The sequence below is a fragment of the Buteo buteo genome, chromosome 2 (genome assembly GCF_964188355.1).
Source record: "Buteo buteo chromosome 2, bButBut1.hap1.1, whole genome shotgun sequence".
In the NCBI taxonomy this organism is placed as follows: domain Eukaryota; kingdom Metazoa; phylum Chordata; class Aves; order Accipitriformes; family Accipitridae; genus Buteo; species Buteo buteo.
In genome coordinates, this window is record NC_134172.1 from 69405929 (window position 1) to 69424612 (window position 18684).

An 18684-nucleotide genomic window follows, 5' to 3' on the forward strand; every position below is an offset into this window, starting at 1 on the left:
CAATGTTTTTAGTAAACAGAAAGGATATTAGAGTAGACAAATAATGTTTACCCACCAGCTCAAGAAAGGTGTTTCTGGCACCAATTCGCAACTTACAAAAATTACTTATACTGAAAGGGACAAGGAGTGTCTTTTTGTGTGCAGGGTGCTGTACAAACAATGAGGTCCTGGTCTCTGACTGGCTTTCTGTGGCATTACCACAAAACAATACTAATTCTTAAATACCTGCCTGGCTTTAAGCACTTAAGTAAATAATTGTATTGATTGTTGTAGCACTATTCACATGCATAAAACTAAGCATATATTCAAATATGTTGTGAAATCAGGGGTCAAGTGAATTTTGCACGCAAGGCATTTTTAGATGATTAGTATATATGAACGTACTTGTTAAGACCAGCTTCAGAAGGAGCTAATGTGGCAATCAGTTTTTTGGGCAGGGCAGCAGGGGAGAGGAAAAGATTTTTTTTCAAGACAGATCTAAAGGCTTTCTTGTACTTCAGAGACTCCTCACCAGAACCACGATTATGGGCGAGAAAGGCAGCAAGGAAGTCCCCCAAACCAGCAATCTCTCCAAGTTTAATGTGAGAGCGGTGTAAACTCAGAACTGCAGATAATCTATGGGGAAATCAGGGGGTTAGTGCTGAGAACTGATGGGGAATAACAACTGAAAGAGCTTTGGTTTTTCTAGGCCGGCGGGAGGTAGCTCATGCTAGGAAGCCTGCCAGCTCCGAACTGATGCTGGGAGCTTTGTCTCCTTTGGATTGTAGGAACACACTTTGCAGTCGAACTGATCTGAGAGATTTTGATAGTAAAAACAGCTGTCTCGTTGCAATGATGTTTTTGTTCCATTGTCAAAATTTTGAGTTAAATCCATGAGTGGGCTGCAGCTTGTTCAAACCCTGAACTCAACACCCTTTGTGCTCCTTTGGCTTTTCCACTGCGGTTCATGGGATATCTCCTTCCTGAGGAAAGGGCTAGGTGTAATAAAAGCCGTCGGGGTGAGGACTGGCAGGTCTCCTCCGATGCCTCCCCAGTGCTGGAGAGACAGAACTGGGGAGCTGCAGCCTGCCTCAGCCTGGTGAGAAGGGGGGAATAAAGAGGAAGAGCGGGTGTGCGGAAACAAAACGCCCCAATGCTGCTGTGGCCGGGCTGCATCCCCAGCGAGCAGGTATTCGGGTGGGAAGGGGCAGCTGTGTGGTACCTGCGCCGTGTGTGGGGACGAGGCCGGCACGGGCGAGGCGAAGCTGTGCGCGCGGTGTACAGCACAAGGGGACGCGCGGAGGGTGCGTGCGGTGGGAGGCCCCAGCCCCATCTCCCAGCATAAGCCCTCCGAAGGTGCCTGTCGCCCCTCTCTCGGATGTGCGGAGAAGGATGTAGCTGACAGAGGCGCCCATCACATCAGGCAGGAGCAGAAGTGCCCCTGAAGGTGCGCGTGCCAGAGACAGCCTCTGATTTTGGGCTGACATGGGAGATGGGGCAGCAGCTCTGCATGGCCACAAATCCACTCCGGTTCCCTTGAGGAGATCAGAGGTAGAAGCAAGATCACTCGGGGGGCTTTCGCCCTCTGGGGAGCCAGAAGCTGCGTGATGCTCTGTGTTTGTGAGCGCAGAAAGATGGCTCGTGCGAGTGCAGCTATTTCTGCAGGTCTGCGGGACCTACCGCTCTGTGGCACAGCGTGCGTAAGAAAAACAGACGTCCACAAAAGCCATTAAGTCGGTATTTAAAAATTGTCACTAGAGATCAGTAACACAAGGACTGTAGTGAGAACGATTATTTTCACGGAAGCGGAAGGTGGTACTGAAGCGTCCCAAGTTTCACACCACGAATCTCTTTCAAAAACTTGCAGCTAAATGTACGCCGAGAGCACCGACAACGGTAAAACCCTAGCTCCGAAAGCAAAGAAGCGCGTTGGGAGAGTACCTGCTGTCCGTGAAAATACCGGCCGGCTTTTGTTAGAAACCGCGGGGGAAGCGGCCGGGACAGCTCTCCCCCCCCCCCCTCCCCAGGCAAAGCAGCGGCGGCGGGTGGCAGGGGGCAGGTCTGTGACAAAGCGGAGGGGCTGCCACGGCGTCCCCGCGCTCCGGCCGGGCCCCGCGGCGTGCGGGACCCGTGGGAGGCTCCTCCTCCGCCCCGGCACCGCGCGGCGGGCAGCCCAGCCGTGCGGGCGCTGGGACACGCCGCGGCCCCACGCCTGCGGTAGGTGCGTTAGGGGCCGGCGGTGCCGGTGACAGGCTGCCGTGGGTTGGCGGAGGAAGGAGGGGGGGGGGGGGGGGGAGCGGAGGGGCCGGGTGTTCCGGCCTCGCTACCGGGGAAAGCAACAGGTCAGATGAAGCGATTAAAAATCCCCGCGCCGTCCTTCGCGCTGCGTGTGCCGGCGCCCCGCACCGCTCCGCGCCCCGCGGGCTCCGGCGGGAGGCGAGGCGAGGCGAGGCGGGGAGGAGAGAGGGAGGGAAGGAGGGGGGGGGTGGTTGGGGGGGGTGGGCGCGCCTCGGGCGCAGCGCGGGGTGCGGAGCCGCCGCCCCGCTCCGCTCCCTTCCGCGGGCATGCGCGCCTGCCTCGCACATGCTCACTGCGCCCGCAGCGGGCGCGCACACTCCGCAGCGCTGCGGCTCCGCGCTGCACCTCTGGTGAGTATGGGCGGGGGGGGGTCCGGCCGCGGAGGGGGGCTTCTCTCCGCGCCCGCGGAGGGAGGGGGGGCCTGGCGGTGCCGGCGGCTCAGCCCGAAGTGTGAAACCGCCTCCGCGTGTTGCGCGCCGGGCGGTGCGCGGAGCCGAGCGGGGCGCTGCCGCGGAGCGGGGCGCCCGGCCCGAAACCCGTCGGGGGAGCGCGGTGAGCCGCCCTCCGCGGGCGCGGAGCGGCTCTGGGCGCGGCGCGGAGCCTTCCGCGGCGGGAAGTGCGGCAGCGGTCTTGGGGTCCTGCCTGCGGAGTCGCGACTGAGACTTCGCCGAGGTAGTGAGTCGATGCGCAGCGTAGCGCTGGGTTTTACTGTAAAACCAGCTTCGTTTAGTAATTATTTTAAGAACTGAAGCGTGCGTTTAAATAAAATGTCTTAATGCCCCTTTTTTTTTTTTTGCGGTTGCTCGTAGGAGGAAAACTTGTACTGTGGTTTATGCAGTTTAAGTAAACTTTTTTGAGTGTTAAATTATGCTTGAGCCCAGCGAATGGCCTCTAAAGGAAATTATTCATGGGGTGCAACTACTGTTTTTCAGACATCTCAAATAATGATATATTCTGTTGTATAAAGTTGTAATTGTTAAAATACATATGGTTAACCAATAAACAGCTGGTTGGTCTACATCAAGTTTATTAGCAGAAATTTTGTTCAGTGTAGTATCACATTCACACATCCCTTAACGCTGTTAAAGGCAATGGCAGGAATGGTTTATTGTTTAATCTTTCTCGTGGACCTTACTAATTTACTGAGAATTTCTTACCACTGTGATGCCATCCATAGAAGGGTTTCCCACACACACACATTGAGAAAGCATGTCTAAATTCTTTCTGCCTGTCTACATCTGTGTGTATTAGGGCGGTCTGGTCCCCAAAAGATGGCATATATTTAAACTAGTTGTTTTATGTCTAATGTTTCTTAGATCATTTCATACGTTTAGTGTTGCATTGTTGTGTTACTTGTTGCTACATATAGGATAACTTTTTTCTCCTCATCTTTTCTGACATGAATAAACCATTTATTTTCTTAAACAAAGCTGAATTTTTATTTCTACTTTGAAATTCAAGGCATCATGTGGCCTCAGATGTTACACATGCAAGTAGGAAAGACTTGCAGTACAAATGCCTTGAAAATAATCAGTGCTCACAGCTTTGGAAACATTCCAGAAACTTTTTAAGCATGTTTCAAAAATTCATTTGAAATGGCACAGCAGCTGATAACTTGATTTAATTATTCAAAATTACATCTATTTTTTTAAAAAAAAATCTTAATGTGTGGTGCAAAATTAAATTGTGAAGTTATTTAGTCAAATTGTCCACGCTGTCCTCGTGCTTCCTGTACTCCCCCACCAACAGGTCAAAACATTTGGCTAAATAACAAGCAGTGTAATCTTTGGTTTTAGGCTCATCAATTTGTTTTGCTTTGCTTTGTTTAGCTTGCTCCCCTCAGCTCATTTTCTTTTAAAATACTATATAGTGGCTTGATTCCCATGACTCACTAATCTTATCACCATTATTTGGTTCAAATGTTTGAAATGGGCTCCTGTTTCAAATATCACACAACCTTGGCAGTCTTAAATTTCATTAGAAAAGCTTCATTAGGGAGAAATAAAAATGTTGCTGATAATTCCCCCTCCAACACTAAGTCCCATATTCAACTACATGATGTGTGCGGATACGCCCTGATTATACAAAGGAATTAAACTCAGGTATTCATACGAAGAACTTGATCTCAGAATATCACTTAAAGAATCTTGTGCGTTGCTGTGGTGTTGTGCTTAGCTGGTTGATATGCTAGATTTTTCTCAAAATGTAATAATTTAACTATTAAACCTGCAAAAATTAGTTGCATGTTTAACTTCAAGCCTGTAAGGCATCATACTGAAGTCAGTGCGGCTGTATTTGTATGTCAGTGTGTATATGTACACGCTGCTGACAAAGAAAACAATTAAAGAAGTTAGTAATTTTCTGCTGTCTTCCCAACTGTTATTTATGATGTGTAGTAGTAAAACAGCTATTTCAAAATCAGCTATAATTCTCTTCAGTAAGATTTGTTTCTTCTGTGCCAAATTGTGCAGTAACCAGATGGTTTTAAGGTGTCTTCAACTGGAGAACAAGCACGAACAGTGCTGAAGACTAATTATTCCTTGCAGTAAATTCCTTCTGCAATAAATTCACAGGTTGTTAGACTTAATCTGTGGAAATGATTGTTAAGATTACTTGTGCAGTGAAAAATGCTTTTAAAATTTTGTGAAAACTAGCAGAAGTTCTTAGAATGCTAAGAAAATATTTTTGAATTAATTTTGCCAGGCTGGGGTAACTTTTATTAAGGACGAACTGTTAAATGAAGTTGCAAATTCAAGTCCTTTTCATAAACCATGGAGTTTTAATATGAAGATTTTAAATATATCCCATAATTGGAGGGGTCAATTGGTAGATCAAGTAGGGAAATCTTGTACTGCCGTTTCCAGTGTATAGTTACCGTATGTATGTGCATTATTCACAGCAATAGCAATATAAACTTGATTAGTACATGGTGTAGTCTCCTGGATTAACAGTCGGGTTCTTTTCATTAAATTTCACATTGTACTACATGGGGCAGAAAAACAGTTTTACCAAGAAGGAACAAAAAATATGTTCAGAGCTATAAACAATGGCATACACAAAAGTAAAGCCATTCAGGTTTTGGATACATCCTCCTTTTCAGTGGCTTAATTTAGTAAAATGTACAAGATTTTTTTTTTATTGTGTATCTACTAAAAAAAAAAAAAAGGTGTAACTACTCAAACCTCTTGGCATAATATTCTCTTTGATATGAACAGGTAGAACTCGGCAAATCTCTTTCCCTCCCTTTTCTACTGAAAAGCCAGAAAGACCGTCCTGGTTGGGACTGTTTGTTAAGAGGTCTCATCAGAACACAATTGTTCATGGCAGTCTAATTCTTAAAACAATACTTCATCTTTATTTGCAGATCTTAACTCAAGTAATGATGTTTAACAAATACCTTGTTTTAATCAGGTGAAGATAAGCCCCTCAATTAGGATGCAAATAATTGCTCATCTCGGGTCATTTGGGGCCTGGAGGTGCTGCTGTTTGCAGGTAGATTTGGTGCTACCAGAGTATTGAAGCAGGAGGGACAAGAAAGCGGGAATAAGGATTTAGGAATTTGCAGTCATCTTGCAAAATATTTTTTGATCACGGCATACAGAACCCAATCCAGTTCCTTTCTTCGGCAAGCTTTCAGTTGCTCTCGATTTACAGCTGCAAGAGGTGTGAGGGGAGAATTGGATCCAAAATAGTGGTCACTGCATAGATGGTTCCAGTGAGTGTGTCACACAGTGAATATTTAATTAAAAATAGTCAAACCTCTCTTCACTCAGTCATTCTACTTGGGCTTTAATTATGTATTTGAATTATTTCACAGGTGTGTAAAACGAGAGGAGAAAGATTACATGGGCGTAATCCTTCCCATTTAAAATTATTTGTCTGCAGCTGCTTTAAGTCCTAGCATTAGGAGTCACATATAAACATGTTTATTTAACATCAGTGTTATCTGTTAGATTGTACATGGTTCATTAACATGGAGAGAATACTTTTTTGTTTAATAGTGTGTGGGAGCTGCCAGAGGTCAGAAGAGGTTGTTTGTCTGAAGTCGAGATGGCATCTTGGCTTTGCTCTTACTCTGTTTGTCACCTCTGCTGTGTCCGGGAAATACTTCATTAGTGCCGTGCTAAGGTATTTTCCCTTGTGTTTATGTACAGAGGCTCTGTGGAAAGCCAGAAGTCTGCTGCAGGGTTGCGGTAAGGTTTATGGGGAATTTTAAGGAAGGTTTGTTGTAATTTGTGGAGGATTGTTTTAGTTGGGGTTTGATTAGAAAAAGCGGCTTGGAAAGGGAGGAGCAGCAGCGGAGAGGGGAGCCCGCGATGTTGTGGTGCCCACAAAGTGCGTGGCTGTAAATCACGGTATTTTACAGAACGGGGGAGATGGGGGTCCGATGGCTTGGGAAGTTCAGCGCTTTTTGTGTGCCAGTGAATAATGTTTTGTCGGTCTGGCTGGGCCACAGTCAGACTCAAAACAGCTGTATCTGGTGGTGATGCTGAGCTGAGACTCGAGAGTGGCACCTCCGTCTGCAGGGGACAGAGCAGGAACGGGCCCTTCTGTCTGGACAAAGCTTGCAGGGTGCTGTCCGCTCTTTCTCCTGTTCACTAGAAACGTGCTTGGATATATGAAACTCGATCAGGGACACTGGAAATACCTTGTATAGAAGTAACCACGGCCTCAAGTTTGAAGAGGTTACTTAAAATGTTTTAATATGATTTATGTATACAAGCTAATAGCCATGCACTGCACACAGTGTTGAGGGAGAGATGTGCGCACACACACGTATACGCAATTTCTTTTTTTATTTGAGCTTCTTGAAAATGCTTCTGAACGTTTCTGACAAGTTGGTGAATTTCTCCAGCCTGATTTGGATGGTGAGGACTGTTTGGGCTTTTTTTGCCTTGGAGGGAGAAGATAATTTAAATTTTCGTTAGAAAAAAAATAGAAAATTGACTTCTATGATTTTTATCGAGCAAAGACCCCTGGTAGATAATAACCAAAAGGCATTGAATAAAATGAGCATTATTGTAGACATCAAAGTGTCTGTGGAAGATGCAATGTGAATGAAGCATACCGCAAATGTGCAGTTTTTTGAAAGCGTAACAGTAAAAATAGAAGGGATTTAAAAAAAATAAACTGAACTTCTGTGTTGATTATAAGTTGTAACTGAAGTACACTGAGGGCCTGGATATTGTTTTTAAAAAGCCAGCAAAACATCTATTTCTAAAAAATAGTAGGTTCCCTCAGAAGGGTAGAGAGAGAGCAAAAATAAGTGTTATGTTGCGGGGGGAGCAGGGGGGAATGTCTGGTGTAGGGTTTTTTTTCTTTGAGTTATTTTCAACAAGTACTTACTCTGTTCTGTATTTTTAAGAAATTATGTGGACAGCAATTTTGTTTCTTTACCAAGGCAGTGAAAACACCAAGAATCCTTTTTATAATTTGGAAAGAATGTCAAAAGAATGAAGTAGTTAAACCTAAGTGTATTAGATCATACGCCTTAAATGCATAAATAAGCATAACTGCAATCACAGAAACCAATGTTAAAACCACCAGGAAAACTCGCCCACAAACCCTAATGACTTAAAGGGAATGACCTCAGCCATTGTGAAATTTGTGCCTATTTGTTGACTGACATTTTTTTGTAGAAGCAGAGTGTGTGTTTCGTTGGGGTGTGGGATTTTGTTGTTTGAAAGACTGCTGGGGTTTTTTTGTTGTTGCTGCCAGGTTTGAATACAAAGAGTGAAAATGGGATTGAGGCCGGGAGAGCCTGGATATGATTTGGGCCTTACCAATTTGAAAAGCAGGTGAAGGGTTTGTTATTGATGGACAGAGACTGGTAGAAATTGATTGAAGCTTGTTTTTCAGATGTTAGAAACTTCCTTGATGATAGCCCATTTCTAACATATTCCCAGCTGGTTTCCTCTTAAGGAAATGAAGGTTTAAAGTATTTGGTTACAAACCTGAGATTTCTTCACGTCCGTGTCTTTGCGTGAGTGCTGCATGAAATGCCGGTGTCATTCATCTCCCCTCTGCTTTTTGGAGAGGAAATTGATGCACCGTAGAACCTGAACTTGCCTTTGCTGGAACACCACTTAATAATTCAGGGAAATGGAAGTCTTGAATTATTTCAACAATAATAGACTTCTTTGGGAATGTTTTTAAATAAACCAGTGCTACAGACTGCAAGCCTGGCCAGAGCCAAGTCACTTTGCACACAGGGCTTCTCTCTGCTGCCTGTTCCTGGCAGTGGGCTCCTACTTTTCTTGGCTGCAGTAATTAAAGAAGGTCTAGATTTAATTGCCCCTTCTTAGATGTGGAGAAAGGTTTAAGAAGATTGGTAATTTTATGGTGTTTGGTGCCTAACTCTAGGCATTCAGTCTCGTGGTGCAGAAATTCTCACTTGCCATCTCTGCTTTTGAGAAGGAAAACAGCCCAGCTAAATAAATAAATAAAAATCCTAAATAAAAAGAACGATTTAATGCTAGTCAGCCCAGATAGTAACTAGTTAACCCACAGAGAGTTGACGCTTCTCTCCAGGCTGGAAAGGGCAGACTTCACAGGGAAACTCAACCGGCATAGGAAAGCCTGGTACTTCCAAACAAAGACAAGGGGACGTGGGGAAAATTTCTTAAACTCAGCAAATGCCTTAAAAACTGGAAATGCCTCTAAGATTACTCAGGCACCCACAAGAAACAGTGAGGGGAAAGTGGGGCAGGCATCTGAATATTTTTTTGTTTTTTTTAATAGGTTGAGTAAGCAAAGCAATCTGGGGGCCCCAGTTATTTACAACTTAGTCTGCGCACCATGCAGAGAGGCTCATCAGCTGTCTTAAAGGCAAGTTTTGCATCTATTGCGAATTGTGTCTTTTGGTGACACATTTGATTCAACTTTTTGCTGTGTAATTGTTCTACAGCTACTTTGAAATAACTTTGATCAGTTTTGAGTATAGATCTGTATCACCAGTTTTGATTCCCCTTGCGACCGCTCCTCTGTGCTAAATTACCATCTTTAGAGTTTAATTGTAACTATCTGACAATTCTTTGATTGCATGTCAAGTCAACATGTATTTACAAAATACTTTACTTTCAGTTACTGTTGACAATGTGTACTTCAGTTTTGTAAACTATGCAAATTTATTATTTTTTTCCCATTTCTGTGGCTGAAACAGCTCAAAATCTTGTTTAGAATTGAGCAATACTTTTTATTTGAAAAAGAGAGATTGTTTTTCCACCCTTTAACAAACTAAAAAGCATCATTTTTGTGAAACCTGACACTTTTGTAAGTAAAACATTTGAATGTTATATTGGCTGTGTCTAAATTTTCCCTTTTTTTAATAGGCATGTTTTTTGCTAGCTTATGCTTGGTAAGTGCTATGTTGATCTACTCCACTGAGATACAGAGTTAGGAGTTAGTCAGCCTTAATGCTTGTAGCAAAATAGATATATTTTCTCCTCCCTTGTGTTTAACTATGGGTAAATGTAATAGATCCAGTCCTGCTGCCACTGCAGCTCCCAGTAGTTTCACTCGAATAAGGGTTGGCCCCTTATTGAGAGGGAGCAGTTTTAAATCTTCTGTGCTTGTTGCACAAGTGTGTTTAAAAAAATAAAAAAAATAAAAATCGCATCGTAACTGCTGTCCGTGCAAGTCCAATTGACTTCTTCAGTGCCTGAGCCGTGCGATATGGGAGCAGGAATCGCCGTCTTTCTGTGCTATCCACGCTCATAGGCCTTATTTGCAACTTGGCAAAGGTTTTCAGCAGCAGTTAGCAAAAGCTAAGAAATCCGAGTCCGGTGAGAAGCCAGTACAGGTCCCTGAGAGGGAGGTACCACAGCCCCTGCGGTAACAGTGGTTGTAGCCTCCTGCACTGAAAGACCTTTGCAGTGATATGACTTGGTACTTGGTATAACGTCTCCCCTGACCTAATACTCTTTAAGTGTGTTGGCAGAGTTAGGTGTGTAGCAGGAAAATAAGGCAGGCACCAATTTTCTTTTTATTTCTTGAAATAAAATCATCAAGATCCTAATTCTGTGAAGCCTTGGTAGCCTGTTGTGTAAATACATACCTTAGAGAATCTTGTTTTTAATAAAATTCAATTCTGTCTGAATAAGAAGCAAGCTCAGGTCTCTGACCTAAAATATGTAATCATTCAGCAATGCTGTAAAAGTGTGTAACCCTGTACAAGGCAATGTAAGATATCTTCTGTATGAAAATTTTGACAGACCTTTGCTGTCTCTCCTTAAAATGACTTTGCCCTCTTCAGTATCTCTGCACCTGAAAATTTTAAGTTGTGGTTTCGAAGAAGGCATATTCTGCCTATTACATATGATTTAATTTTGTTTGTTTGGCAACCATCTTTCCTGTTCACTGCAGCAGATGAATATAATTTGGGGAAGACACGTGGATGGGGAGGGGGACTAGAGAAACAAACTGAGTCTTCTGTAAAATATTTGAGATCCAGCAAAACTTCTGGGCCAGATTAGTTTTGAAACACCACTTATGCCCCCCTGCAAAGTAGTAGGAGGGGGTGGAGACAAATGCTTGATTTGGAATTGAAAGTAATAAAGGATGCTGCTGCTAGAAGTCAGATGCATTGATACTGGGAGCCTGGCTCTTTCCTTCTTAAAGCCCAGTGCTTCTCCTTCCCCAGTCCCCCCTGCCACAAATCAGGATTATTCAATCAAACAGCGGTTTAACTGTATCTGTGGTGGAGTGGGATCATTGCTTAATGATGCACAGAAGCATTGTGCCCTGGTTTAGGACAGGAAGTGGAAAATGAATATTGTTTTGAACTTGAACTTTGTGAGCAGACAGAAAGTAATTATCGGAGCTGGAACTCCTCTGGGAGAAGCGGGGGAGTGATGCACTGTGCTTGTAAGAAGCACTGTGGGATCTTAAATATCTAGTAGTGTTTAACGCTTTGGTTTTACATTTCTGCTTTTTAATTGATCTTCCGCTCCTCATTTTTTCCTTGGCAAATAGAGGAAGAAACAGTTGCATGTAGACTTCATGTACTGTATTTATTGATGGACACCCTCCTGCCCTCCCTTTGATGGTGGGGCAGGACTCTTAAATTTCTGTCTTGGTCCTGGTGTTACTTTCAGTTGTAAAATGAACTCTTTCACTGCCTCGGTTACTTAATGGACCTATTATAAACATGAAAAATGGACTTAATTGGTGATTAAGAGCACATAATTGTATGTGAAGCCATTTAATCAGAAGCCATAAGCCACTTGTGTAGTATTTAGTATTAATTATAAACTACAGAAGTTTACCTGTCTTAGTAGAAAACCCCACTGAAAAGATGTGCAGTCTACATAGTTGTGAAGTTAACATTTCGAGTATCAACTTTTTAATAATGTATTACTGCTAAAATATTACTGACCACTTAATTGAAAAAAAAATTTGAAAAAAGGCAAAGCTCTGCCTTCACAGAATGTTTTGCTGTATTTCAATGACCTGTGCCTTTGCAAACTAGCTAAGCGGGTTTTTTTTGGTTTTTTTTGTTTGTTTGTTTGTTTGTTTTTTGGTTTTTGGTTTTTTTTTTTGTTCTACTTTGGCTGCTACTTTACAAGTTCTTCAACAAAGAATAGTCAGTGCAAGACTTCACCTTTTCTTCCAGACTGTGTGGTATCTTCTGTAGATTTTTAAAATACTGTTCCCTATTAAGTCAGATAATTAAACAAAGAAGGGAAAAGATTTTTTTGCTAACTTTTGAAGGTGATACTTCTATGGTAGGTACATGGGGGTTTTTGGTCTCAGAAGGGAATAATTCCTTATTTAAAAAATAACATGTAAAATGTAAAAGTAAAATTACATTAATTTTCAAAGTAAAATTAAATACATGTTTTTTATGTTAATGTCTCCCTGATCAAGTTCACAAGACTATTTTAATCTTACATTAACACAGTTGTGGGATTCTTCATTTCTGGTGAAGTTTAAAGGTAGTAAAATTAAGTCACTTTAAAAGAAAATTGTGTGATGATTTATTGTAGCAGAGTAGGGGAAATTCCTCTAGAGATTTTAATATCTTCCACCTGGTATAGAAATGAAAAGAAAATATTCTTTAGCTGGTGACTAATTTGTCACTAATACCCAAGGGTTCCTTCATTACAATGCAAAGATGTCAGTTTTAAGAGAAACGTACAGTGAAAAAACTGAGTGTAACTTCCTGTTGCAGACACTTAAAAAAGGAGAAAAATAAAGGTCTGGAAAGCAGCCGAAGCGGTGTGAAGGAAGGCTCTGAAGCTATCAATCAGGGCAAAATGGTTGGGGAAGGATTTTACCTGCAGGCTTCAGTGGAATTCATTAGGACATGTTCGAGGAGGAAAGTCACTCGATACGACTCCAGAGGAGGAGCTCTGACATGCAGTAATACCCAGGCTGACGCTTAGTTCTCCTCCAAACTGCACGTACTGCATCCTGGTAATTGTTTGAGGAGAAACTGTATTGTTAAAAAAAAGTCACACTCTGCTTACTGATGGCTTTTGTACTTTATCACAATGTTAAGTGAATTGGGTCCAAGACTTATGGTTCAGTTGAAAATGCTGCTAGACAATATCTGCACCTACTGACAGCTCAAACCTGCCAACAAAGATTACGGTGTCTCTGCCACATCAATATCTTGACAAGTCATTTTTCCCAGCAGAGAGCTATTCCAGTGTCCAGATGCTTGCGTAGTATCATCACTTTGCCTTTTGCTGCAGTAACAAAACTTTGACTCCGCTCCTGTCCTTCCAGTACTGTGGTTTCACAACAGCTCAGTATAAGGAGGGGGGGAGTATGAGCCATCACAATACCAGGAGGGAGTGGAATGAGGATTTCGGTCTCCCTCCCATAAGAAACTGATGCTGCACTCATGTCATATGTGAGTAGGCACAGTAAAACGTGAACGTGAATATTGGATAGAAGGCAACTGCTTATAACCAACTTCAGAAATGTGAAGTAGGTGATGGGCAATGGCAGCAAAGTGTCGGCCTGTGGCAGCAGAATATCTGCAAGCAGCCTCTGTGTCCACTTTACTGGTGCAAGAATTGCAGCAGCTGGTCTGGCTTCCGCTGCAGGAGTGGATGCTCTCAGATGGAGCAGGTATCACTATCCTGTGGCCCTGCAGCAGCAGCAGCAATCTAGCTTCTTGGGGGATTTCTGGTTTGCTCTTCCCCTACTTTTTAGAACAACCCAAAAAGTCATTCAGGAATTGTGTTAGCTGTAGATATCTGACAGAAGAAATGATTCAGTGTTAGGACTGCAGTGATGTTAGAGATTTGGGAAGAAGTAGTCAGTACTGCACCAAAGAAACGTACATGGTAGAAACAACATGTGCGACAACTTCATTATAAAAGTGTTTATGCAGCAGGGGAAGCCCTGGCATGTCCTGCAGACTCCAGGCCACGTTAACACAGTTCTGTTTCTTGCTGGAGAGTAAGATTTAATCTCGACCATTCTACGGTTAGTTGGAGAAAAGGAAGATTTTATGTTCTATCAGAAACTTATTGGTTTTGCTATGTTTCTTTCAGTTTTAGTGTATTCTTCAGTTAGAGCACTGAGGTGAATTAGAAATTTTTTTTATGTGTGGTGGGTTGACCTTGGCCAGTGGCCAGCTTGTCTCCCACTCCCCATCCTCAACAGGTGGGGAGGAGAAAATAAGATGAAAAAGCTCGTGGGACAAGATAAGACAGGGAGATTGCTTACCAGTTACCATCACAGGCAAAACAGGCTCGAATTGGAGAAAATTAATTTATTGCCCTTTAAAATAGCACTGGATGGTGAGAAACAAAGGCAAGAACTAAAACAACTCTGCCCACCCCCTTTCCCAGGCTCACCTTCGCTTCTTCATTCCTGGTTCTTCTACCTTCTCCAGAGCGGTGTGGCGGGTGGGGAATGGGGCCTGCAGTCGGTATGTAACATTTCCTCTTTACCACTCCTTCCTTCTCCTCACACTTCTCCCCTACTCCTGTGTGAGCTCTCTGTGGGCTGCAGTTCCTGTCAGGAGAACTGGCTCCAGCCTGGTCTCTCCAGGAGTTGCAGGAGAATCTGCTCTGGCACCTGGAGCACCTCCTTCCCGCCTTTCTCTCAGGCCTTGGTGCAGGCCTTACAGGGCTGTTTCTCTCACGTTTGTGCTTTCCGCCATGCTGAATTTTGGCCTTTCACAGAGGCGCTGTTGGCTTCTCCGATGGGCTCAGCCGGGTCCTGCTGCGGGCCTGTTGTGGAGCCGGCTGGAAGCGGCGCAGGGCAGCCCCTCACCTCTCCTCACGGGGGCCCCTGCAGCTCCCCCCTGCCAGCACCGGGGTACAGACGCTTGATCCAGTATGACGAAATCAGCACTTTATCAATTCATATCGGACTGTGGTCTGGAGCGATTCCACGTCCCATCCTGTGGGAATCGCTGCCAGTTTTAGAGCATTTTACAACAGGGAAGGATGGGGAATGGTGACACAGAAGGTCAGCCTTGCTTATCCTGCGTCCCACCTGAGGTGAGAGACAAGTCTGTTAATAAGGAGTGGTCCTTGGTCACTGAAAGCTAAAATAAGATGCACCTTTTCAAAAGTCTCCGAGTTGATGCCAAAAGGCTATTTGGGCATCTTGTGGGCACAAGTGATCTGCACAGAAAATTGAACTTGTGCTTTACTGATGTTTAAGGACTGAATTTTTTCAAAAATAATCTAATAGCACTTGTATAGTAACATGCTGGCTGTTGAAATGTGTAGTCTTTTAAATGACTACCTGAACTAGGGGCATGGTTTTTCCATGTTCAGGATCTTATATTTGCGAGATCTGTTTTCTTGAGAGTTTTTTTGGTTTTAAGTTGCTTGTAATTTTGTAACTGCTCTGAAGATGGGAAAGGCTACTGTAGGGGACCTGTCCTCCCCTCTGTCTCTCCAGAGGCCAAGTCTTTTTATATGTTTGGGTTTTTTGTGTGTGTTCTATTAATATTCATATCAAGAGTGTAGAAACAGGTGAGATGGTCTTGCCATCAAACGATGGCCATCCTCTGATTTTAATCATGTATCCAGGGCTTAAATAACATTCAAAATTTCCTTCAGATGTTGGGCTTCAGGGCTTTTCAAGCCGTTAACCTGAAGCTTGTATGGCATTGTTCTTCTGCCTGATTTACGCTACAAAGGAAAATCTGTGTTCTGTTCCATATGAGCCACTTGCCATTCCTGATGGTGATGTCAGCTCTGCCTAGGAAGAGCTTGGAGCATGCAGGGGAGACTTTGTCTGAGGAGAGCAAAGGATACTGCTGTTCTCGCTGGAAGTAGGTTTACTTTGAGAGGAATCTTGCCAAAGATTTGCCTGTAGCTGCTAACAAGGTCTTAAGTGAAGATGACTACATGGTGCTAGTGTTATTGCAGATACTAATGTGCCAGGTGCTCTGCTGGCAAACTAACATTTTGTTGGACTTCCTTCTTCTCAAGAGAGCCTTACATCTATGCTTTTATCCTGGGAAGCAAGTTAGAAAAGTCATCTGAATGGCAGTCAGCTCAGGAGAGAGCTCTATGTAACCATTTTTATGCTTAACCTGAGAAGCCAAAGTCTTGCCCCAAAATATTGTCTGCCACTCTGCAAAGAAACTGTTAGCCTTTCATTAATCATTCAGTGGTCCTTTAACTATATGGTAAACAAAACCCACCAGGCCTGTGTTGTCCTGCTTGCAGTCAATTCTCTTGTGCTCAACACCTCATGCAGAACTTGGTTTGAAACCCAATCTAGCGAGGTGCAGCCTCCCCCAGCAGACATACTATTAATGGCCTAGATGTCTCTTTAATGAAAGGGTTTTGTTGTGCCAACACATGCTCTCTCTCCTTCCTCAAGTGGATGCTCTCTGTGTTGATGCAGATACCACTACCAGAAGTAGTAGTATGGAACCTGCTATCTTGTGGTCACTGAAACTTAAAATTCTGTAATTATTCTTGGCATATGCTCTTAAAGGTTAGTGCATACTGGGCTTTTTTCAGAGTCACTGAAAATCAAGCCCTGAGTTGTGTCATGGGTTTTTTTGTAGTGCCTCAAATGGTTGATACACCCTTGTGACCTTTGGAAGTGCAGTTTGGATTGTAATCCACAAATCAAATGTTAGTAAAGAAGAAATACCTGGGATGTGACTTGTGGAGGCATTTTTTCAGATGGTCCCCTGACAGTGAATGGTGAAGTGCTTAGAAGTTGGAGTATTACTTATGCAAAAGGGAACTCAGTGTTTGGTTGCCAAAGTCTGACTACTTTAACTTGCAAGTTGACTGAATATAGGTATGCTTTGCCATGAACTCTTAGCCTAGAAGTTACACAGCAGTTCCTGACACTGTAAATTTGAAGATTTCCAGGCTCATTTAAATACTGTCAGCTATGGCTTGTGTTCAGTCTTTTAAGCATTTTTCACTTCAGGTAGGAAGGCCTGAAATAATCAGTCCTTGGACTGTGTTATCCTGACATGAGTTTAAAAGAAATATTTCTCCCAGACTGTAAATGTCCAAAATACACTGTTCAAATTTGCTCTGCTGAATGTTAACTTACAATGGTGAAGGTAAGTGACTGTCAAGGTAATTTTCATGTTTAATTAGTTGTATGCATGATTCATACATTTTTTAAATTGTCATTCCAATTTCTTGTCAGCCTTGTATTTTTATACTGCTGTGAATCTTCAAGGCAATACTTGTGGACTCGTGGCCATCATCTTTCATGGACATACTAAGTGCATTTTTGATCTGAGGATTTTGACTCTCTAGATACCAACAAGTCAGATTATTTTTTTTTTTTTTGTACAAAAGAGATATGATCCAGTTGTCTTTAACAATGAGTGTAATCTCAGAAGAGTAAAACCTTACGCTTATCCATTAAAAAGCTTTTCAGAAAAAGAATTGCATGGAGGAAAGAACCTGCCAAGCTTTCCTCTGCTTGAAAATGCTTACAAGTACCCTGTAGCCAGCCACTGTATTCACTGATACTAAAGACCAGTGAGCAATCTCCCATCAATTCCTAGACACTATTTAATTTTCTAGTTATCTGATAGAGCTTTCTGTTTTTAACAGCAGGAGATGGCTGCCAAGGTGTATGCATGTCATGAAGTAAACCCCCAAAGCAGTTTGATACCCCTGCAAATAGGACAGTGCTGCAAATACCTAAAGTAGAAGTAAAAATTGCAGACTTAAAGTCTGCACATGAGTGTAGTTTATGGATTAAGTGGGGTGGGCATAGTCCTCAAAGCCACGTTAAATTAATCTGTTTGTCAGTTAACATTAAAATAGTAAAAGTGGTGCCAACTTCAACTGTATTGGAGTATTTAATTGTAATCCTGTGTTTACAGAGAAATACAGGTAGCTGTCACCTAAGCAGTGGAGTAATTTGGGCGACTGTCTTACTTTGCATTAGAACTACAGTCACCCTGCGATCAGCAGGACCCTCCTTACGGCAGTTGTGCTGAAAGGTTGCAGGTATGGTTTCAACATTGGATTAAGCTGAGTGAGAGCTGTGTTGACATCAAACGAAGTGGCCTCCTCAGCCTGGCTGCATGTTCCTGTCTCCTCCTCTGTGTTGGTGCTATCAGACATGCTACAAACTGGATCAACTCGCTGATCCAGCTGAGAAGAAAACCAGAAAAAAATCAGTTTGTTGGTCTGGCTGTAAACAGGCTTGTGTCACTGCAGGAGTCTGCAGGATCTTGTGGCTGGGCTGGGGAGAGGACAGGGTTGCATCTTTGGTCAGCAGTAAGGTCTTTGAATTTTTACAATCATTTGAAGATAATCAAATCCTGAGATAGATGATGATACAGATTTGCTGTTGCCCTTGATAACTGAACTGCCAGAGAACAATTTGGGAAAGAATTAAATTTGCAAGGTCTAGTCAACTTAGTTGTTCAGGATTAATCAGCCTGGTGCTTTAGTTCAGGCACTTTTTCATGTTCCCTCTTTTATTTGTGCATTTAATAGATAAAATTCCAACCCTTACCTGCCTTGGACTTCCAGCAGCATGTGCCAAGTCCTGTCTTGTGCCTTCACCTGGCTCCCAAGGGCACTTTTGGGTAGGTATTTTTGAAATGTGCATCTTAAGCACATTCCAGAGGAGGTTCAGAGCAAGTTGTGAAGTTTACTGCAGCCTTCTTTTAAGACAGCCAGAGAAGCTGGAAGAAAATCATGGTTGTGTATTGAATAAGAGTGCTTGCCACAGTCATAGGAAGCCCAGGATGATTTCCTCCACGCACAGGCTGTGTGTGACATCCTTAGTGGATAATAGTAACACACTGATTTCATTCCTATTTGGGATCTTGTCAGAATTGACTTGCCCAAAATCTAACATCATGTTAGTAGGACAGCGATGAGAATCAGGAATCCTAAATTTCTGGGTTTCTGAAGACATTGGTGCATTGGCTACTTAAAGACCTCACTGGAATGAGCTATAGCAATCCCAGGTTTTTTGGTTGCA

The 18684-nt window shown here is 43.1% G+C and overlaps 1 protein-coding gene across 8 annotated transcripts in view; it reads left to right on the forward strand.

The window, feature by feature from the left end:
• The first annotated feature begins 1034 nt into the window (after positions 1-1034).
• Positions 1035-18684, forward strand: part of EYA2 (EYA transcriptional coactivator and phosphatase 2) — a 105429-nt gene continuing 87779 nt past the window's right edge. For 3 of the 8 annotated variants that reach the window (XM_075018681.1, XM_075018686.1, XM_075018672.1), the window contains exon 1: positions 2514-2627. In XM_075018681.1, the coding sequence (XP_074874782.1) occupies positions 2563-2627 (65 nt within the window). In that variant the 5' untranslated portion in view covers positions 2514-2562. Of the gene's footprint in view, positions 1169-2047; positions 2201-2302; positions 2322-2513; positions 2628-18684 lie in introns of those variants that run through there. The other 5 variants (XM_075018724.1, XM_075018695.1, XM_075018703.1 and 2 more) reach the window with 5 other exon arrangements.